Source organism: Haemaphysalis longicornis, unplaced genomic scaffold (assembly GCF_048455015.1).
Source record: "Haemaphysalis longicornis isolate Haplotype H1 unplaced genomic scaffold, Haemaphysalis longicornis Haplotype H1 scaffold_1, whole genome shotgun sequence".
Classification (NCBI taxonomy): domain Eukaryota; kingdom Metazoa; phylum Arthropoda; class Arachnida; order Ixodida; family Ixodidae; genus Haemaphysalis; species Haemaphysalis longicornis.
Window position 1 is genome coordinate 168,749,761 of NW_027526203.1, and position 23,301 is coordinate 168,773,061.

Here is a 23,301-nt window from a genome sequence, read left to right on the forward strand (position 1 = left end):
ATATCGGCGACAAATGCAGCAGTATCTTCCACGGTGCATTTCGACTCCCTGGCCCGCCAGAACTCATAGCAGTGAAAGATCAGTTTCCGTGCAGTGCTGTTGAGCACATTGCCGCTCTTGTTCTTCTTGCTTAGGGTCCTCGGTGTAGCGGTTGAAGCTTGTGGGGGCCCGTGTTCCCCTACGCCTCGCCTGCACATGTTTCCGCGAGCTGGGAGCCGCCATTTTGGGTAGCCGGCGCGTCACGTAGGTCATGTCCTCTTCGTGACCCCGTGCGCGCGCCGAACCGGCTCACCGCGAATGTGTGCGCGAGGCTGCGAGGGAAGGAGGACCATTTTGTCACCTTCCTTTGCGCCACCCTCTCCCCGACCTGGGGAAGACCTCCTCTCCCCCCCGAGCTGACCTGCGGGACGAACGAGCGCTCTGCCGGGGAGTCGACTGGACGATTTGGTCGGAGTCGGTTGGCTCGGCAGTGCCTACGCCGAATGCCCCGATGACGGTGAACCCAGTTGGCTCCACGGACTCTGCCGAGATATTCTGCCCTGATCGGTCGCACGGGATGCCTCCTCTGCTCCCGCGGCCGTGATGACGGATATCGAGGTCTGAGTCCCGCGGTTTGAGCCAGCGACAGGAGCCACTGTCTCCCCGCAAGCGATAGTCGTGTTGTCTGGTATATGCCCTGTATCTGCCAGGCAATAAAGCCTCACTTTAGATTGCTGGAGCCTGTCTACCGCATGTGAGTACCCGAACCCGTGCATGAGTCTTCGGATTCCGCAGGGCTAGTGTACGGCGCGTAGCATTCTCTAGCGAAGCTGGCCGAGGTCCTTTGCTATCCCGTACGTTAGCCCACAAGCTCCACCAGACTCACCAGGCAACAAAGAATCGCACGCTGATGTTACCACGTAGGGATCCATCACGGAAGAAAAGCCACACAACGCACTCAGAGAACCGACGAGGGAACGCGCAGTTCAAGAGTTGTTGGCAGCACACTATGCATACGCGAATGCTTCAAAACCTGACGTAAGAACTAACGCACGCGTAACTTACCTGGTACGTTTTTAAGGAAAAATGGCTAAAAACATTCCGTTATGGAGCCATGTCAACTAAAAAATAGAAACCAATTACATACATTCTCCCAAAAGCTAATTTCTTCTTTTAGCAGGTTCGCATTTCTTTTTTTTTTTTTGCCGCACCACGTTTTCCATAACGTTTTTTTTTAAGTTGTTTGTGTGTACCTTCTAACTAAAGTAGTTCCTCATGCCATAAAAATAATTTGATACGGATATAATTCCCTTCTTTGTAGTGATCATTTACACGCAAAACAACATTATCATTACGGAACTACATTCTGAATCACGGAAGTCTCCCAAGGCGACCGCATCACGCCTGTGGGCGGAGCTTCTCCCGCAGAGTTACCTTGTCAACAACTATAGAAAAAATTTCGAATATACATTTTGTACGGAAACATTTCAAAAATATGTCCTAGAAAAAATGTTGACTTGCGGGGAACAGTTTGTCAGATATAAAAAAAATGTTAGCATGGGTGGTGCCCATGCCTTGCGGTGAAGCCCAACCTCCATTTCAAAATGAGCAATGTCGGGTGGTTCCCTGGAAGAAATCTGGCGGTTTGATATTATGAGAGCCACCAATTTGTCCCCACGCGACATAAAAACACCTTGTCAATGAATAGACTTTGCATTTACGGCCAGCACAGAATTCGGGACAAGCACGCAATGCGGAAAAACATGCACGGAGTTGAAAACGAAACTCCGTGGTTGATGCTTGTTGACATTCACTGTCAGTTATTTCTCAAAACAGAAACTTGCGGTTTATTATGATCTCCTGACTCGGTAATTGTAGCCTTGCTTGCAGGAATTAGGTGCGATGCGCTAGAATAGTGCCCTGCAAACTTTCGCAGAGCAGCTGTTGCGAGATGAACAAGATCAGCACTACGAGCCTCCTCCATTGCAGCGCCACCTAACATTTTTGAAATGAAACAGTACAAAACTTATTGGAGACTCCGTCCGAATAGACAGTTCAACTAAGAAGCAACACTAGACCCCCGGAGATACCCTCGTATGGAAACGAAACTGGCAGGCGAACAGCTGGCGGTGTGTGAGGCCTGTTTGAAGCACTCTCCTGGTCGGAACTGATATCTGGCGACTGGGTGTTATCTTTCGACTTGCATTGAAAGTTCTTATTCCAGAAATCAGGAGCGACATGCTTTTTTCAAGAATCAGGAGCGGACGCTGAAGGCGACATGGCAGGTAGGCTTGAAGTTGGGTAAGTGCGTAGTAGCGCCAAATATGAATTTCGCGATGCAGAAACGAAACCGAAACTGTTGTAAACTGTTTGCAAATGGTCGTGTGGTAAGAACAGTGGAACCTCGCTGATACGTCCCCTGGTCTTACAACGACCCGCTTCTTATGATGGATCACAGCCGTTTCAGCAAACTCCCCATAGAAACAATGCATTAAAAACCCCAATGATGCGACGCTCGGGTGCACGCGGTCCGCTTCATACGGCAGACCTTGGCGCGGATAAACCGGCGCTTTTCCCACATTTTACACCCCTCCGCCGCCTCGTCCTGACCTTCTTTATTCTTAACCTCAGTTTGCCGCTGCTTGATGTGCAAAGGTCCACAGGCAGACCAGACCAAATACGGAACAGACGCAAGCAAGCAGGCGGGTACTCGTGAGCGGGAGTTAAACTGCGACGGCCCCACGCGGCAGCAGTACGCCAACGCACCAACCACGAGAAGTCGAAGTTCAGGTGGCAGGTGGCCCGCGAATTTGAAGCTCCCGTTGAACCACCGACGAACGCGAAAACACATACGACACAACCCCACGGCGATGACCGAACAGCCGCTTTCCCCGCCCGCTCGATCTAGGTTTCTTCCTTTCACGACGCTCTTTCTCCCTATATCTCTGCTCTCGGCTTATCAGTGTCTTTCAAAGCTACGTTGTCACTCCGCTCTTTTCTTTGCTAGAGTGCCTCGATTCCCGCACGTCCGCCACAAGGGTGGAGCAAAATACTGGAGGCGATGGGTGGAGACACGTACCCAATGGCACCGCCATTTTGGGTCACTCGCTGGCCGCCGCAGCAAGTCACTGTAGCAAGACCACACTATTATTTTCGCCGCAAAACGGTTTACTCGCTGAATTATCTTATCTATTTCGCCCTGCTGGGTCTTGTGGGAAACGAAAACAGCTATGTGTTGACCAGGTATGGCAATGCCATTTTTTGTTCACCTCCGCCTTGTACCATAGTTCATTTCACTTGGCCTTGGCAGTTCCACACTCGCCTTTTCCCCTTTCATTTGCTCAACCCCATCGGCCTTATATTGTGTAGCGCGCTTGGCTGGAGGGATAGCTGGATGCCATAAAGGGGAGGGGGGCACAACATAGGCGTTGCTTTTTTTTACTTCGGATTTCAGCTAAAGGTTCGCAAATCAAGCGAGAATGCGCTAAATATAGTAGTTTAAACAAGTTCTCAACCCACCTGTCGCGTGAGACCATCTACTAGGCTGGCATTTACCCGCACCCCAGTCGTACGACGCTTTGTCGCAGTCCCTTGAAAGTCATATTATCGGGGTTCCACTGTAGAACTACAACACAACGTAGAACAACGTGCACAAGGGCAACAAAACTGCCTAAAATCACAAAGTAACTTTGCAAGCAGGCACTGCTTGATATTTTCAGTCGATTTCAGGGATTATTGCTGTCAGAGTGCAAACCTGATTTATTGTAGGGTTTAACGCACCGACGCAACGAAGGCGATGAGGCGTGTCGTAGTGGAGGGCTCCGGATTAATTTCGACCACTTAGGGATCTTTAACGTGTGCCGAAATCTCATACACACGGGCATTTTTGCTTTTCACCTCCACCAAAAAAGCGGCCACCGCAGCCGGGAATCGAACCCACGTCCTCGTGCTCAGCAGCGCAACGCCTTAGCCACTGAGCCACCGCAGCGGGCAGAGTGCAAACCTGACGATTGAATGTCATCTTCTGGTTCAACATTTGTGCCCTGATGACAAAAACCAAACGTTGATGCAGAGTAATTACGAGTGGCATGCATTTTTCTTTGGTAGCAGTGGCGCGGGATGACCCAGCCTCTTTTCCACACCCAGGTGATGCAAACGCGTGTCAAAAATCACATTTCTGTTGCAAGAATGGAAACAAAACTGATTTTGACAGGGCATTTTCTGAGCTATCCCCAAATAGCTTTACTTGTTCAAGAAATGCCTGGAACGCTACGAAAAGGGGCTCCAAAGGTATCGTTCAAATTGAACGATTTTGAATAGGCGCGGTAATGAAAGAGTTAACTTCATTACAGACAAGCTCAGAGATTTGCTGGGAAACCCGGAAAATAAAATCTTTTACTACTTGTGCGTAAAAAAACTGACTCCACAAAAGACACATGTCTGCAATTTCTCCCCAAAAATAAAACATGAAGATTAATGCAATATGACGTGAGCCAAGATTGCCCTTAATTCCCACACCTCATTTTAGCAATTGCTGAGCACCTCTACAGCCAGTTTTCCACAGTGATGGTTCGTAGGGCCCACCCACCTGAGAGGAATTTTTCTGTGGCTCCCTTGAAGATGCGAGGAAAAGAAACCTCCAGCATGGCCACAAACTCTTGCAGCTGCTCGGTGAGCCCGACTAGGAAATAATGATTAACAAGGTTTCGCTTGGCTTGCTCCAGAGCCCATGGGTTGCCTGGAACCCTGAAAAAAAAAAAGAAAATGTTAACGAAATGCACCATGTAAACTGTTCAGAAGCAACACAACGTGTTTGAGTTGTGAAGTTTTTGAACTATCATGCCTTTCCACAGCGAGTGAAATTAATAAAAGAACAAAGAAAAAGTGAGTCCAAAAGAATGTGCAAGCGAATCCCCCTACTACATACAACGAATTTGAGAGAAAGTCCAACAAATCTCACCGCTGCAGAATTGTCACAAAATTTTTAAAGAATTAAAGAATTGCAATTTAACCCTTTGAGGGTCGAATTTTTTTGAAAAAAACTTTCCCTGGTGGTCAAATTAGTTTATTGTGGATTTGGAATGTACAAAATGTCTAAAGTCTAGATTAAATGGTAAAAAATTATCAGGAACAGTATTTTGGGGTCAGCATCACTTAGAACTGAAAAATGTTCAATAGTATTTCAGAGTGTGGTATTCCTTGAAACACGGGTCTACACACAGTGCGTTATCGCATTCTGCACTCATAAAGCGCGTGTCCGAAAATGAGCTGTCTTCTTCCGCAGAAAGGCTGTCTTCCGATTCAGACTCGGTGAAAGGAGCAAGCTCAGAGTCAGAAGAGTCATCGCGGTCAGTTTCATCAGAACGGGCAGTTCGTTGGGCCATATCGTCGCTTTGCCGTGCATCTGAAGAACTCGAAGGCAACTCAGTAAACGAGGAGAGCGAGAATAACTCGTGCGCGCCGGTGATAAACAAGCCAATAGCAGCACCAATATAGATAGAAATCAACTTCCGCCGCCCTCGCAACGGAGTCTCCGAGTAGGTTACTTCAGTTCCAAGCAAGGAGGGCAAGAATACCTAGTGTGCGTGGGTAATAAACAAGATAAGAGCAGCGCCAATATAGATAGAAATCAACTTCTGCCGCCCCTGATAGCGAGCGCCGATCAAGTTTCGCGCGCCTCCGATGCGATCACGTGGCGAAACTGAAACCACGAAACGCGTTGACACGTACAGACGCCGTAACGCGCCGAAGCCAGAGAGTTCTGTTTTTCACCGCAAGAAGGTAGCACAATCAAATTTCAAACACTTCTTGTAAGTCCCAGGAGGTGGCAGCACCTCCCAGGGAGCATGTATCGTTAATATGGCGCGAAATTTCAAACGGATGATTGAAATCGTACCCGTACGGCAAAGACCTTGCGGGACGGAAAACCGCCGCAGTACACGTACGGCAAAAACCCTCAAAGGGTTAAAGAATGAATTAGAAGGCACCAAAATACCTTCTGGGATATTTGGACATTTTGTTTAGGTGTTAAACCTGGCCAACCTGGATCCCTACCCAACGGCCCTCTTACTAGTGGGGGCTGGACACCAATGGAAGAGTTGGTGACATAAATGCAGCACGTAAAACCGGCCGCAAAACCGGCGTCTCAAGCACATCACTTGGCTGAGGAGATGGCACTGTGAGCGCAGCAGTTTTTGGCCGTGGCACACTGGGGTGGCGTGCAGAATTGATGGGCCGTACAGGTGGAGGCTGGATTGCCTGCCAAATACCTTGCCGTTGGTTCCCGTTGATGACTTTGATGCATGCATTCCAAAACCTCTCCGTCGTCTAGCCCAGAGGACGATAGCCCCTGTTGGCTCGCCACCACGCGGTGTCCACCAAACGATAGGCCACACTTAACACTTTCCTGACCGCAGAAAAGCCGATTGTTCTTGGGTGTTCCAAAAAATATTTTTTTCGTGCCACAGAAAATGATTGACGCTGAAGTGCAAGATACGAAATGATAGAGAAACAATAGGGCTTTCCAACAGTAATAATTTCAAATGAAAGATTTGCTACAAATTTTATTAAAAAATTATCCAAACAAAAAAGTAACAAAAGAAAAAATGAAAACATCAATGCCATTTTGCACACGGTACACATAAAAAAATGTGATATATAGAATTTGAACATAAAGCCCTTATAGAGTAATACTGCAAAAATGAGCTCTGTAAGTACAAAAGTTATTTACATACAGTCAAACCTCGTTATAACGAACTAGTATAAAGGCATTAAATTAGTTTGTTAATCCGATATTTTTTTGTAACCGCAGATGTAAAAAATTGGCTCTAATAAATCAGCAATCTGGCTCGCGCAACAATCCTATATAAAAAACGGATTGTTCTAGGCTTCGAGCCCAGTATAAACGAGGTAATCCTTATCTGTCTCCTTGTTGCATCTCATACTAAACAAACCGGAACGTGAGATCGTGAAATTACAACAGAACAAAGTTCATTCGGCAAAACAGGCCTACGTTCTTATTTACTTATAGGAGGATGTGGCCTTCACCTGGTGGCTTTTTACAGTCTAAGCGGAAGAAAGTTTTTCAGTGTCCACTCCATAACGGGCCTTTTCTACTTGTGCAGTTTTTCAAGCTACTAAAAAATGGTTGTTTTGTCCCACTTTTTTTTTTTTTTTTTGCTTTTAATATGCTAGCTGTCTAGTTTTAAGCCTCGCGGAAACCAAATATTTCTCCGTTGTAGCCGCTATCGCGCGGCTCTCGAGGTTTCGGTTTCGTTATAAAAAGAATAGGTGTCATTGAAATGAAGCGTGACCAAAGAAACTTCATATTTACTTCTCTATATCCGATAATTTGCTATATCAGTGTTCGCTATAACAAGATTCGACTGTACATACAATTTACAAACACTACTGCCTACCGGTTGTTTTTGGGTAGTCCAGGAAATATTTTTTTTCTTGCCACAGAAAATGATGTATGCTGAAGTGTAAGATATGAAATGATAGAGGAAGAATGGGGCTTTCCAACAGTACTAATTTTAAACAACAGATGTACTGGAAATTTTATCGAAAAATTGTAAAACAAAAAAAGTAACAAAAAATTGATAACCTCAGCTACTTCGCACAGGGTAGACATAAAAATAATTTGAAATATGCACTCTGAAAATAAGACTCTTATATGCGCTTTGAAAATAAGACTTATAAAATGATACTGCAAATATGAAGGGTATAAGTGATCTTTGGACAGTTGCATGGATGGCTTAACGGTTTCAGTCTCAAAAGGCTACCTTTGGTTGAGATTGTAGCCTCAAGACAATGCAAGCTGGAGCCATCGTTTTGAAGACTAAAAGCCTTGATGGTACCAATGGCGAATAATGACGTGTAAACGATAGGCCACCCTCAGTGGAATGCGACAACTGGCTTTGTGATGCGCACATCACCGACTTCCACGCTTGTCTTCCTCGCGGCTCTGCAAGTACAGTCGAGTCCACTTATAACTATATACCATTTATAACAATATATCGGATATAACGATGAACAACTATGGCACCGTCGACTTTTGTATGCGTTCTACGGTAAAACAAACCGCTTATTACAATGATCCAAAGGCGCGATAACGGATATAATGATTGAATCCAGTTACAGCGTGCACCAAAAATGCGAGCTGCCGCTGGCTCTCCACGCCAACCGCGCCAGTGGCACGCGCCACGAGCCGAGATGAGCCTCCCATCCCTTTCACCCCTCAGAAAACGAGTCGACTGCGCTGCTTACAAGGAAGCGAAGGGAGGAGGAGAGCAGTTTTCCTTCCAAACCCCCCTCCCGGCACCGGCGCTTTGGCATCGTCCCCGCACCTGCTCGCGTGTTTGCTTGTTGTGTCACGTGCGCACCGCTTTGCATTTGACTGGATGCGTCTTCAGCTGCCTCCGTTTTTCCGCGGAAGGGATGTCAGAGCCGATGTTTTGGAAACCTCCGAAGGCCTCACTGAAGAGGCGATCATTGTGCGGATACATCCTGCGGACAGCGGTGACAGGGACGACTCTGACGACGCGCTTGCGCTGCCTACTCAGGTAGTGTCTTCACAGGAGGCCCAACGCATGATACAGTCCCTTAGGCACTTCGTTTTTTTCCTTTTTTCATTTCCCGGCCAACAACACCCCATAGGAGTACTGTATTTTCATACGGTTGACACAACCGCGTTTTTACCTGAAATGGATAATGCAACTGCAAACTGGTATTCGCAAAACTTGCTACTTGCGAACGCTGCAACAGCAAGCAAGCCGCAAGCAAAGGACACCAATGAGAGCTCCCCTATCAGTGATGCACGCAAGGGAAACTGGTGTCGTGTGGACCCGCCTGACCGCTATTTTTGTAGGAGGGTTGCAAGCTGGGCTAGTTGGAAAGACATTCTTGGATAAAACCAGCACGAACTCAGACAAAGACGAACGAAGTGCAACATAAGGACAGCCGCTGGTCTGGCTATTTTTGTACTCGCGTCTGGGTCAGCTGGACCGCTAGTATTATGCAATGCCTCCTTTGCTCGTGTCAGGTTTCACTTGCGCTTGTTTTGTTTTCAACCATTTTCATCTGGGAATTCTTGTCTTGGCCTCCATGGCTATGCCAAGGAAATGCAGGTGCTGACTTCAACGCAAGAGTGACCTTCAACGCCATTCACTTTCTGGTGCTAAAAACGCTGATCACCAAGATGACAGCACGGAAGACGGCAGTGATGACGACCAAGATGACAGCACCAAACGGGGTGGCGGGCGATACACTTGCAGTGTTAGACACTCTCCGGGGCTTTTTTGCACATGCTCAGTTAAGTGAGTAAATGGCGTCTTCATTTTCTTTATTTCCCAAATAACATCGAAACAAATAAAGTTCAGCGAAAACTGACGAGCTATTGTAAAGATGTCGACGGTTCCGCACAGAATCGGGAAGGCCGTTCACCCGGGCAGGATGGCAACCAGACCTCCGAGAATTTCTCGCGGCGCACGGAAACCGGGAGGGACACGCGTGAGCCGCTCGCACGTGGGAATGCGTGACTCATCGCAGGCAGTGGTGTCGGCTGCCCGCGGCAACCCGTTCAGGAGGCCAAGGGACCTCGTCCCGCCGGCCTGTCCGCACCCTTCATTTTCCGAGAAACACGCAGCCGATGAGGGCGACGGCCTGGTGGGGAATGCGAGGGGGACAGGTCAAAGAGTACCCCACGGGGGGAGAGGGGTATTTTCGTCTTGTATATTTCTGTGTGCTCTTGCCACATAGAGGGAGCGAGTGTACGTGTCCATCATATTGGTGGTGTGTCATGATTGGATGTTTTCTGCATGTGGGCTGGACTCTCCGTGTTCTAAAAACGGAGCGCGAGAGTCCGGCCGGCCGTTCTGATTTACGGTGCGGTGCGTGCACCATCGGCTTTGCCGAGGAAGTCAGTCCCAATGTTTTCCGCTTTTGACTGTAATGTACAAATGTAAATAAGTGTACATAAATATTCCTTGTGTTACTTCAACTTCGTCTTCGAGGCCCCATTTGTCTGCAATGAGGAGATCGGCTACCCGGAAGACCGCAAAGCCACCCCAACCTCCAGTTGGCGTGCGAGGCGGAACTCCAACCAACAATTACTGGCGCAGTCGGCAGAACGGGTAGCGGAGGAGGAGACTAAGAGCAACGACGAGCAAGGAAGGAATGAAAAGGGAGTCAGCGGATTCAGCACAGCGGTCACCGGCTACGACGTCGGACGACGGTGTTCGAGACACCGGAGAGGCGAGCAGCGGCGGATTCGGGACGAGTCCACTGCTGGGTCAGCGGTGACAGCTGGGAAGCCACCACTTGGAGGGAGGGCGGCGTGTCACAAGGACCGGCCGCGTACTCCATTGGCAACGGCGGCAACGAGACCGGCGACAGCGGCAACGACAGCAACGGAAGTCAAGAGCCAGCGCGTCGCATCTCGTCGGAGGGTGAGTCCTCTTTGTTCTTCACCTTGGCGTGAGCATCGCTGTCTGGGTGGGCACTAAGGGGTGCATGAACACGCGGTTCGCGCATTTAAACCCGGACAGGCGGAAGGTGAGAACAATGGGCGACGGAGAGGAGACGGTTGTGTCGGACGGCAGTTTGTCCGCGCCTGGAGCGCCGTTTAGCCAGACGGCAATGGACATGAAAAAACTGGAGGTCAGAGCTGCGGAGGAGAGGCGCCGGGCCCTCGAACTCGAGCTCGAGCTGGAAAAATTACGAGCGAGTAGGAGAGAAGAAAATGCGGCGCAAAACGCCGCAGTGTTGGAGAGAAGTGACGCGCGGGCGGAGTTGTGTCGGTACTCAAAATGGTTGTCAGGAGCGCTACCGAAGTTTCCGGCAGAAGCAGAAGTGCCTGTCTGGTTCGAGGCAGTAGAACACACTCTGGAAGCGTACGCTGTGCCGAAGGAACACTGGGGCCAAATTGTATTCCCTCTGATTGCGGAGAAGGTGCGGTTCCTTTCAACGCGCTTGACACCATCGCAGCACAGGGAGTATGAAGTGCTGAAAAAAGTGGTGCTAGAGGAGTTGAAGCTCTCGGCAGGGGAATATCGAAGGAGGTTCCTAACCTCGAAGAAGCTACCTAGTGAAGGCTGGAGGGCGTTCGCAACTCGCCTGCAGAGTTATTTTAATTGCTACGTTGAAGAAAGGGGTGTCAACACGTTTGAAGGGCTAGTTGAGTTGCTAGTAGCAGACCAGCTTAAGAACACGCTATCTGAAGAGGCTCTCCGATACGTAACTTTGCAGGAGGGTGAGGGGTGGAAGAAAACGCCAACATTGGCGGCGCTGCTGCAAACGTTCGAGGAGGCGCGGGGCAAAGACAGCGCGGTGAAAAAGCCCGAGCAGAGAACGGAGGAGAGCTCGCATACACGAGAGGGAAAGAGAGACACAGACCGACTCACACGCGATTCGGGAGGCACGCAGCGGACAGACACAAGGCAATGGTATAGAGGGTGCTTCTCGTGCGGCTCAATGGGACACAAGAAGGCCGACTGCCCACACAACTCGAGGGGAGCGGCACCCAACGCCAAAGGGGACAGCCTCTCCGCACGTGTGGCAACACAGGAAGGGGTCGCCGCACAAAGCGAACTAAGACCGTTAACGCTGGCGTGTCAGGATAGGCGTATTAACGCAATTTTGGACACAGGTGCCGAAATAACGGTCGTGCAAGAGAGCATGGTTCCTCCGGATTTGATTAAACCGTATGGATCCATTGAGTTAGTGTCAGCTTTTGGCGAGAAAGTGCAGGCTAAACTCGCAGTCGTGCCCCTTATAATAAACCGTGACTTGGGCATTTTCTCGGACATACGAGAGGCGGTGCCAGTAGTATGCGCCCTGACCGACAAACTAGTGTCGAAGACAGACTGCTTGCTGTCAGAAGAAGCCTGGGAGTCCCTGAGGGAAGAGTGGGACGTGAAAGGCGTGGGAGCAACAGATAACCGCCAGGTCAGAGACTACAGGGGGGTCGAACAGGCAGAGCAAGCGTCGGTCGAACCGGACGTAGAGCCAGTCAAAGAGATCGCAGCGCCCCACGCTGGAGTGCACATCGTCACCGGGAAAGAGAGTGAAAGCGATTTGCATGACACGGAGAAAACAGATGACAGCGTAACAGGGGAAAGCAGTGCTACGGCAGTTTTCAAAAAGGAGCAACGGAGTGATGTTACTTTGCGAGAATGCTGGGAAAACGCCAGGGTCGGGAAAGCAGGCATGACGGAGGTAGATCGGCTACTCTACCACAAGGATAAATTGCTGGGGAAACCAGTAATGCAGTTGGTGCTCCCCGAGTCCCGGCGGGAGGAGGTCCTTAAGTTAGCCCATGAGTCAAACTGGGGAGGCCACCTTGGGTTGAGAAAAACCAAGGCACGAATCAAGTACAGCTTTTATTGGCCAGGGATTGAGGGAGATGTGCGGAGATATTGCGACAGCTGCCATGGGTGTCAGACGAGGTCCGATCGCCGACAGACGGACAGGGTGCCGATAGAACCCTTAGCGAGGCCGCGATATCCGTTTGAGCAGGTTAACGTCGACGTTATCGGCCCACTGGATCCACCCTCAGGGAGGGGGCATCGGTACGCATTGTGCATCATCGACTTGTGCACACGCTGGCCCGAGGTGGTGTGCTTGTGCTCCCTCAGCGCGAAATCTACCTGTGACGCCCTCCTGACGGTTTTCAGCCGAACAGGGATACCCGAGGTCGTCGCTTCCGACTGCGGGACGAACTTCACGGCTGAACTCACAAAGGAATTTTTGAAGAGGTTAGGCTGCTCCCCGAGGTTTTCTACTCCGGGTCACCCCGAGAGCAATGGAGCTGTAGAGCGCTGGAACAGAACGTTCAAAAACATGCTGTACCATATAATCCAGGACGAAGGAAGAGAATGGGACAAATTTGTACCGTTCCTTTTATGGGCGTACCGCGAAGTGCTGCACGACACGACAGGAATAGCGCCGTTCCAAATGTTGTATGGGCGTGAGCCAACCGGCCCGTTAGCCGTGTTAAAGCGCGGCTGGGAAGGGCAGATGAGTGTACCAGCGACACTGGGACTGTCCCCATCACAGTATATGCAAGAGCTGAAGGCGCGTTTGGAGCATGCGGCGGAGGTAGCAGAGTTGATAAGCTCAAAGCAGCAGAACGCGTACGCGACCCAGCACAACCGAAGGGCGAAGAGCAAAGCCTTTGAGATAGGCGACAGTGTACTGGTGTTTGACGATCAGCGCCCAGGAAAGATGTTTCCACAGTGGAAGGGGCCGGGAAGTGTTGTCGGAAAGTTTCGCGAACACTCATACTTCGTGGAGATACCAGAAGGAGGTAGGAAGCTGGTTCACGCCAGCAAGCTGCGGTGGTATCAGAGGCGAGCAATGACGGTCGGGGTGATCTTCGATGAGGACCGGGCGTTCGGGGAAATAGAATATGTACCTAGACCTAGGCCGACACGAGAGGCGGTATCGATCCTCCCAGAGGACATGACGGCTCACCTGAAGCCGGAAGAGCGCAGCCTAATTCGCAAAGTGTTCAGAGAACACCGAGGCCTATTCCATGACAGGCTAGGGGTAGCTAAAGTAGCGGAGCACAGGATTCTCCTGGAGGAGGGCTTCACCCCGAAGTCGGGCTACCCGTACCGAACACCCGCAAGCTTGAAAGGCGAAGTGGGCAAGCAGGTGGACGAGCTGCTCGATATGGATCTTATATACCCCTGCGAAAGCCCCTATGCTCACCCGGTTGTATGCGTCACCAAAAAGGACGGGTCGATAAGAATGTGTGTAGACTTCAGGAAGCTCAATGCAGGGACAGTGGCTGACGCTTACCCAATGGGATTGCAGCAAGAGCTCGTCATGAGCGTAGGAAGTGCGAATTACATCACTCTACTCGACCTTAGGAGAGGGTATTGGCAGGTGCCGCTAGCGCGATCAGCTCAGCTCCTCACCGCTTTTGTCTGCCACCGGGGGCAGTTTGCGTGGAGAGTGATGCCGTTTGGGCTGAAAAACGCAGCTCAGACATTTCAACGAGCCATGAACGAGCTCCTACTCCCGCACTCTGCCTACGCGTGCGCGTACCTTGACGACATTGCGGTGTTCAGCGAAACGCTGACCGATCACGTGCGACACTTGCATGCCGTCTTCGCGGCGTTGCAGAGAGCGAACTTGAAAGTAAAGCTCGAGAAGTGCCAAGTGGTTAGAGGGTCCATCCGGTACTTGGGACACGTAGTAGGCTCGGGGAACCACGCGCCCGACCCTGACAAATTGTCCGCAATTAGGGGGCTGAAAGCACCAGAAACCAAGAAAGAGCTCCGTAGTGTGCTCGGGCTGTGCGGTTATTACCGAGGATACGTGCCTAACTACGCGGAGGTGGCAGCGCCGTTGACGGAGCTGACAGGGAAAAAGATTCCTAGCAAAATTCCGTGGCCAGCCGAAGCTGAAAGAGCCTTTCAGAGACTCAAGGCGGCACTCTGCGAAGCCACAGCGCTCGCTACGCCAGATATCGACAAGCCGTTTTGGCTGCACACGGACGCCTCAGCGGTTGCGGCGGGAGCCTGTCTCTCACAGCGTGCTGCGGATGGCTCCGAGCGACCGATCGCGTTCACGAGTCACAGATTCTCTCCAACGCAGGCGCGATGGTCAACCATCGAGAGAGAAGCATTCGCGGTGATCTGGGGGCTGGGAAAGTTTGACCTCTGGCTGTTTGGCACCCAGGTTACGGTGGTGTCGGACCACAACCCCCTCTCCTTTCTCACCCTGAACGTGCCACAGGGAGCAAAGCTAACGCGCTGGGCGCTCGCTTTGCAGCGATACAATGTGGTGGTTCAGCACCGAAAAGGGAACGCACACGGTAACGCCGACGCACTGTCTAGGTTGCCGAACCAGAACTGGGAAACAGACAGCGGTGGTCGCGACGGGGAGAAGGGTGGAGAGGACACGATTCCTAGAAGACAAGTGCAGTGACACTTCCATGGGACGCAACTGCAGCAGACTCAACATGTGCACAGTGCGCGTAGGAGTGCAACAGTGTAGGGTGTATGCATGTGTAGAACTGAAGTTACAGTGTTTCCCTCAAGTGCGTGTTTGGCGCGTTTTGTTCGCGCTACACGAGTATTGTTGCGCGTCTGCACGCAGTAATAAGGCGCCTATGTAGCATGGCGTATTTGTTTTTGTTTTGTTCTCGCTACAAAGTGTTTTCAGCGCCGGCGCGCCGTAATTAGGCAAGCGCGCCCCAGTACGCGTTATCCCTCCCCAGGGCATGTACGGTCAACCGTCGATTCTTTGGTTGGGTTTATTCTCAAAGGAAGTCGTGGGACCCCTTGGAGAATTTTAGGGGGGGCGTGTAAAGATGTCGACGGTTCCGCACAGAATCGGGAAGGCCGTTCACCCGGGCAGGATGGCAACCAGACCTCCGAGAATTTCTCGCGGCGCACGGAAACCGGGAGGGACACGCGTGAGCCGCTCGCACGTGGGAATGCGTGACTCATCGCAGGCAGTGGTGTCGGCTGCCCGCGGCAACCCGTTCAGGAGGCCAAGGGACCTCGTCCCGCCGGCCTGTCCGCACCCTTCATTTTCCGAGAAACACGCAGCCGATGAGGGCGACGGCCTGGTGGGGAATGCGAGGGGGACAGGTCAAAGAGTACCCCACGGGGGGAGAGGGGTATTTTCGTCTTGTATATTTCTGTGCGCTCTTGCCACATAGAGGGAGCGAGTGTACGTGTCCATCATATTGGTGGTGTGTCATGATTGGATGTTTTCTGCATGTGGGCTGGACTCTCCGTGTTCTAAAAACGGAGCGCGAGAGTCCGGCCGGCCGTTCTGATTTACGGTGCGGTGCGTGCACCATCGGCTTTGCCGAGGAAGTCAGTCCCAATGTTTTCCGCTTTTGACTGTAATGTACAAATGTAAATAAGTGTACATAAATATTCCTTGCGTTACTTCAACTTCGTCTTCGAGGCCCCATTTGTCTGCAATGAGGAGATCGGCTACCCGGAAGACCGCAAAGCCACCCCAACCTCCAGTTGGCGTGCGAGGCGGAACTCCAACCAACAATTACTAGCTACTTCATAAAGTTGCTGAATAAAAGTGTGTTGGCTGTGGTCACGGAGCAAGAGTAAGACCGGAAGCGAAACGAGGCTTCCTAGCATGGCCAGATAATGTCACAAGCGCTCGACATAGGTTAACTCTTTCGTTACGGCGAAAAAAACGGCCGATTTTGAGTGCTTCCACAAAACTATTTTTTTCTCTTAAGCTAGTGGACACATTTAGCATTGCTATGCATGTAATTGTAGCTTATAGATTGCTCTTACAAACACATACCAGCAGTTTTGTGAAAGGTACAATTACTTACAGATTATTAGTCAAATTATAAAAAAAAAAATGCACAAAAAGTATACACGCAACGTATATAGGCAATTGTAATGAGCCTAAAAATTATTTTAGGAATTCTAAGATATACAAATTGTTCCTACATTTCTTGGCTATGATTCAATATATATATCAACACTGTACACTAAGTTTTGTATTTTTGTGGGCCCGTCAAACTAGCGGAACTGACGGCTGTGCCACTCCTCGAAGCCACTCAAGTGTAAGTCGGTCATGCATCCAAGCACACTTTTTTGTGTTCTGACTCAAAATCTTTTTCACTTTAGTAGTAAAAAACTAGAAAAAAAAAATCCAGCGCTCTTGAGAAGTGTCGCACATCGCTCCGTAGAGGTAATCTGACACGAGTGCCAGGCTATCATGAAGGTAATAATGCGATATGACACGGCGCATTTGGCAAAATATCCCTACCGTACATTGTCCAGACCCTACACACCAATGTAAAGCCGCAGTCGTCAGATAGGAAGCCCATTTTGTTTATAAATACAGCGGGACACCGTTTTCACACAACTCGCCACTACTGCAGGTTCAAATTTCACTCTTGGCGCGGTTTCTGCACGCGAAATATCAACAAAACATAATAAAATCGAAAAATGAGTTGTCAATAAATACTCCAGATGGCGTTATTTGTCCGACAGGCACTGTTTTTAGCTTTCGCGGACGTTTGAAATCACCGGAACTTTGTGCCAGTTCCTCTGGATGTGTAATATACACATCTTTGAACTGTTTCACCCTTCCCAATGTGCCTTCTACTCCTCCCTCCCCTTTTCACCAGGCATGCCAGGAGGTAGCAAAACGTACTGGCTTCGTGCAAATTATTTTGACCCTCGTATACACATACACATGCACACACACCCAGATACACCTGAACTTTTCAACCAAAGTTCCCCAAGAACAGCTGCCACTTTCAAAAATGCCAGCTGGGTGATTGTCCCTACGACCCCATTACTTACCAGCATCTTGCAGCATGGCCACAAAAGAATGGCACTTGAAGCCAAAGGCGGTCCTCTGCGCAATCAGGACCCTTCTTGATGACACATTCATCAAACGTCTGCGGGCAAGACGACACGTATTCCATGTATCAGAGAAACTAGGACTTTCAGCAAGTTCCTGCTTGCCTCCCGGCATTTGCAACAACAGAAGGCTAGGAAACAACAGGTACAGCTCGAATGAAAATGCCGATGAGATTCAACCACATAAAATCTACAACTGCTGTGGTCTGAATACACTTTGGCTTCACAGCAGTGGGCCCAGCTGAACCGAAATTTAAACTGGATGCTTTCTAGAAATTAGACACAACACTTCACTCTAAATTGTAAACAGATTATGCCGCGGTCTTTTAAATAAACTTGAAACACAAACTCAAAGTAAAAAAAGCAAAAGACTTGCGCATGTCATTCCCTTTCTAATATCTAACACTACCCCCCCCCCCCCCCCCTTCTCTCCGTCAAAAACTGGAACTGAAGTATGTAGTTCTTACTGCAGGGTATAACCTAAAATAATTACATTTACAGTTTTCGGCAGAGTGCAAGGTTCAAGTTTTGCTAAGAACCTTTTTATTCTTAGCGCACAAGCATAAGTGTGCCATCTGTGAAATTGGCAGGATCAAAATCAAAGGCCTCTCAACTGGGAGAGCGAAGTGAGCCTCAGAGGAGGAGAAAGGCACCCAAAAGTGGAAAGGAGGAGAGCTCATCAGAGGAGGGAGGAGGCCATGAGTGCTGTTCAAGGTCACAGCAGATATGCCTCAGAAACAAAACACAAGGAACGACACAGCAATGCACCTCTCCCTCGCCCTCCCAGAAGCAGTTCAAGTGAATTCCTGAACACGGCAGATTCCCGGCCCCAATGTGCACATGTGGACAGCCAGCTATTGAACATGAGCACACCGTCAGTAAAGCCAGGCACGAGCTAAGCAAGATCGGCAAAAGGCACAGGCTAGGCATGCCCATGAGGCTAGTGCCTAACCTGTGTTATGCATAATCAGTGCTATGCTCCAGGCCAGCATGCATGACCGAACCACTTTGCAAAGGCGATATCTTCCTACTCCTTTGATTAAATTGGCAAGGTTAATCAATAGGTCACTTTTCTTTTACCTAGTTCCAAGGCAGTAGGCAAGGGATAATGCCAGGTCAAGAAGAGAACCGGAATGTGACTGGGTCACAGAAAATACCTCCCGCGTGCAATGCATTCAACTGCTAACATGTACAAGTCAATCATTTCCATTTCCTCCACTGAGGATTTCGATCGTGCCAAAGTCCATGGCTTCAACTTGGGGTTGAAGTTTAGTAACCTAGGAATGCACCAAACAGGTGTTTACTGCGTAAACCAAAGCCGTTGCAATCTCAAACACCAGTGAGGCAGCAAAGCCACAAAAAGCCAATGATGAGCAAACACTAGCCGCAAACTGCACCTCACCATCAGCGCAGTGCCAGTTGTGTAAGGCGCTGTGGGGCGCTGCCACAGTGCCCCACAGGGCTTTGCAGAACTGCACATACAGGAGTGCAAACAAGGCCTGCACGCTGACATGGCTCACCATTTTGTTGCCCTGCCTTCGACGCACGAGGTAAGGCCGGAAGTCGTCCCCATGCCTGAGGAAGTAGAAGTATGAGACCAGGCGATCCAGGGGCCGCCTGATGAGGTTGATGTAGATGGGCCACTGGGGAACTCCGTACCTGAATGGGGATGGAAAGGCACACCCCTCTCTCACGTTGAAGCCCTCGATTCGGGGTGGCATCCTGGCACGTACCCATCCCTCAACAAGGACCTGCCCCCCAATAGCTGGCTGGCTGAGACGTGCTGCTGAGAATGAGCTTGCCAGTTCGATTCTTAGCCATGGGAGCTATTTTGCCAGTGGAGGAGATGGACAAAAACAATTGTATCCGGACTCCAGGCGGCCTGAATTATCTTGTAGCTCTTACCCAGGGTGTAACCCCATAGACTGGGTGCAACTTCGGAACATATATCACCCCCTCTCCCCCTTTATTCAATTTGAAACACCAATGAGTCAAGCCATTAGGTCCTTCTGTCAAGTCCCTTTGAATATGTCCCAGTATTGCATTTACCAGTCGTTTGGTGGTCATCAGACAATGCTGCCACTTCGTGTTCTCATATTGTCCGCTACCAACTAACACAACACAAATTTTGTTTGATACAGACAGCCAACAAATCATTCATATTGAAGCCCTGAAATACAGTTTACACCTACTTTGCAGTGTCTAGTCGTCAGAGAATCTGGCGAAAAACCCTCGAAAAAGCGGGTCCATTCTGAATCATTAGTTTTGTGGCTGTGCGGCAGTAGTCTTGGTTGTTGAATGATCGGGAAATGTGGCGAGGTCAAGCATGTACTTCCCCATCACGCCACCACCAGCACAAATGAGATTCACCCTCTCAATGCACGTACTACGTGAAAAGGAAATAAACAAACATCTGCCACCACCGAGATACCAATTCTGGGATAGAATTCTCAGTTTTGTCCATTTCATGTCCATTTCAAAGCATCCATTTCGAGCAAGCCCTGATTGCCTGAAAGCAGACAACCCGGATGCGATGCAGCACAAGCAAGGTGGGGCGTCGGTTTCTCTAAGTGGCCTCGAATTAAATTTCCACCTCCTCATCGAACAGCACACCGACCAACCCAAACGAACACCTTCCCCCACTCTCCCAACTACACAAACTGCACCCAACCCAATTCCCTGAAGCTGTGCCCCAAGAGCAACAAACAAGCCAACCTCCACCATACGGCAGCAAGGTGCCACAAAATTCACAAACACCCTCTGACAGAGGAGCAGTGGAGTGAGGCACTGTCTAGCGCCGACTACGACGAGCAGCGCTGAACGATCGCCGAATTTTCCTTTTTTGCTGCTTCAGCCTTATCTTTTATCGCGCTGCGCACGACTTGAGCAGCATAAATGCGCCAGGCGGTAAGCGAAAGATGATAAACATGAAGGCGGCTGAGATAAAAGAGAGTTTTAGCATATTGTTATCATGTTTGAGCTACCGTTTACCGTGTTACCGGAAGCCGGAGTTCCTGTTTGCTGCTGAAAACAGTAGGACATATTTTAGCCCATCGTTTGCAGTTTGCGTATTCAGGCCTCCATTGTGCAGGTAGCGACATCTGATGAATTAGCCTCAAAGCAAATCACGCATAATTTTGTTGCTCATATCTATTTGCTTTCATTTAAAGTAGCTTGAATGTTTCACTTTTCGGATCAAGCATTCACAATAACATAAGTTGTTTTGCAAATACGTAGCCATCACCTGTAGTGCTTTAAAAAAGAAGGCAAAAAAGAAAACATGTTGGTGGCGCCACCTACTGAGTAGTTGACAGCAAGGTAAACTAGAATTTGTATTCACGCTAAATATTTTACCATGAAATGAGCAAAATATGTTGTAGTACTTACTCAATAAACTACGCTACCTTGCCCAGCACAATTTTGGAAGTCTAAAAGCACTTTGCGAGCTCAGAAACTTATTTGAATTATTGGAGGCGGGCGAGGCTTAGGGCCAGCCATTTTGCTCACCCATCTTAAAGGAGCCATGAAGAGAAAATGCAAGTTGGTTTTATTCGAAAGATTTCGTGTTTTATAGTGCCCCCAGCGCTTGTCCGGATACAAACAGTGCTTTATTCACTGAGAAATTAAACAATTTAGGTTAAAATTTTGATTTTCCCGCTCAATCGTGCGTTTTCGTGGTCCCAAGTGACATCACGGGAACCGACCGCTCTGCAGCCTAGAGTACCTTCATTCACGCATCCGCCGTACAGGGTAGAGACACGTAACGCTGGCGCCGCCATGTTCGGTTGCTCGCTCGCCGCCAAAGCAAGTCATTGTGTCAAAACCGCGCTAAAATTATCGCCGCAACGCGGTTTACTGAAGAAGTTTGAATCATATTGTCTGTTTCGCGTTGCTAGGTCTCGTGGGAAACGAAAAGAATAACGCGTTGAGCCCGTTGGCCCAATTGCGGCGGCACGGGACCGTTCAAAGGTTGTCTCCACCCTGTAGCGGTGTTGGTTTGTTCCCGCATTTCTTTACGTTCCGTAACCTAGATGGCGCCACCATACCGTGGCAAGCGTTTGGTTTGTTTTTGCCCGCATTTAAACCTGGCTTGTTTTTGTTCTGGGAGAAAATATTCGTTCCCAGAAACAGTGCTCGCTCGACAAATGGGGTCATGTAAGACACCGTTGCTTGCGTCAATCGGCCAGTGTCGTCTGAGACAACCCCAAGCCCCATAGTGCTGTGCAGCTAAACCAAAGCATGCTGTGCGCAGTACGAACAGCAGAACGCATCAGTACTTCAATCAATCAATCAATCATTGGTTTATTTCAAGCATAGGTACATAATATTTGCAAACAGTGCTTGGACCCTTAGCCAAAGGCTAGTTGTGGGTCCAAATTCGGAAATACATAGTTATAAGCAGTCTCATTGTTATCAATCAGTGCATAAACATACTGTCAGATTAAAGTAACTACCAATACAACCAATACCTAATACAACCAATACCAATACAACCAGTACCAACATAACACGTGATGACTATTCGAAAAAAAAAGAAAAGAAAAGAAAAGAAAAGCCGCGAACTTTGCGACTGTACGCAAGTGATCGTGCTGCGATCAAAAAGGAAAGAAAAAAAAAAAAACAAGTACGTTTCTAGTGTTGGGGACATTCATGGGCATATAACAACAGAAAATGATTTTTCAGTTTTTTACAGAAGTTATGGTCATTCCTCAGGTCAACAGGGATTTTATTCCACACTTTCGCACCAACGTACTGTATAAGTCGCTCTCCATAAACATTATGAGTAAGGGGAAGATTGAAATTGTTAAGGCTGAAATTTCTTGTGTGCCGTAATGGACTATTAAATAAGGAGACAGGAAATGGATGATTGTTCCTTACTATGCTGTACGTGATTCGAGCCATTTTATCCTCACGCATGTGATCAAAAGGTAATAGTCGAAGCTGAGTAAACAAAGGCTTACTGTGTTCATTGTATTTGGCGAAATTCATAATTCTAATCACACGTTTTTGCAATCGTCTGATGGGGTTAAGGTACGTTGTGAACGTCCATCCCCAGGACTCTAAACAATATGTTAGGTGACTGCTGATAAAGGCATGGTAAAGTATAAGCAGGATGTTTGCGTCAAAACAATCACGAGCTTGTAAAATAGCGTAGCATCCGGATGCTACTTTCGAACAAACATGCGTAATTTGGTTCTTCCAATTTAAATTGCTGTCAAAGATAATACCTAGATATTTGAACATCACTTCTATGTTTACATGTGCTAGATATTTGAACATCACTTCTATGTTTACATGTGCTTTCGTAACTTCCACTGTTTGTCCCATCATTCCTATTGCTTTGTAAAGAATGTGCCCTAAATTTAAGCGCAAATCGCTCGTTCGTCTAGTTTGTAAGCTCTACCTAATTTGCGTCTGCTTCTGCCAGCCTCCGCCAATCGCAGAGCTTAGCCCATGTGACATCACAGGTTCTGTTGCGGGAAATGAGCTGGTGGGTCGCATGACCATTCCCGTTTTTCCTAATTATGTAGCTTATTTGAGCGAAGTTTACGTTAAAAGTGGTGTCAGTATGATTCTAACGAGACAATCTTTTGAATGAACCAAACTTGTGTTTTCTCTTCATGGCTCCTTTAAAAAAACAGTCATTTGTTGTGCTCTTGAGCATCATTTAACACGAAAAGCGTAACAAACAACATCAACTAAGAATACCTTTGTTGGCTGTACCAAGCATCAAGCGCCAAGTGCACTGCATTTGCTTTAATCAAGACGCGAGGGCACACTTCGTCTGCTCAGGATGCTTGCTGGCAACGGTAAAGCCTGTGCCGGTAAGTTACCGTTCGCGGTAACTCTCACGCATGCGCAGTCAACTCCCGCAAACACGTTAACGCCATGCTAAAACTCTCTAAAATCCGTGACATCAAACACAAAGCTTAGCGAGCCACTGTTCGCATCA

General features: G+C 48.9%; 1 protein-coding gene across 1 annotated transcript in view; it reads right to left on the minus strand.

Moving 5' to 3' along the window:
* Hs2st (Heparan sulfate 2-O-sulfotransferase) overlaps window positions 1–23,301 on the minus strand; it is a 54,956-nt gene that overhangs the window by 17,715 nt on the left and 13,940 nt on the right. The window contains exons 4-6 of the mRNA XM_077671665.1: window positions 18,869–19,007; window positions 17,289–17,386; window positions 4,568–4,725 (exon numbers count right to left, since the gene is read on the minus strand). Coding sequence (XP_077527791.1) covers window positions 4,568–4,725; window positions 17,289–17,386; window positions 18,869–19,007 — 395 coding nt within the window. The remainder of the gene's footprint in view (window positions 1–4,567; window positions 4,726–17,288; window positions 17,387–18,868; window positions 19,008–23,301) is intronic.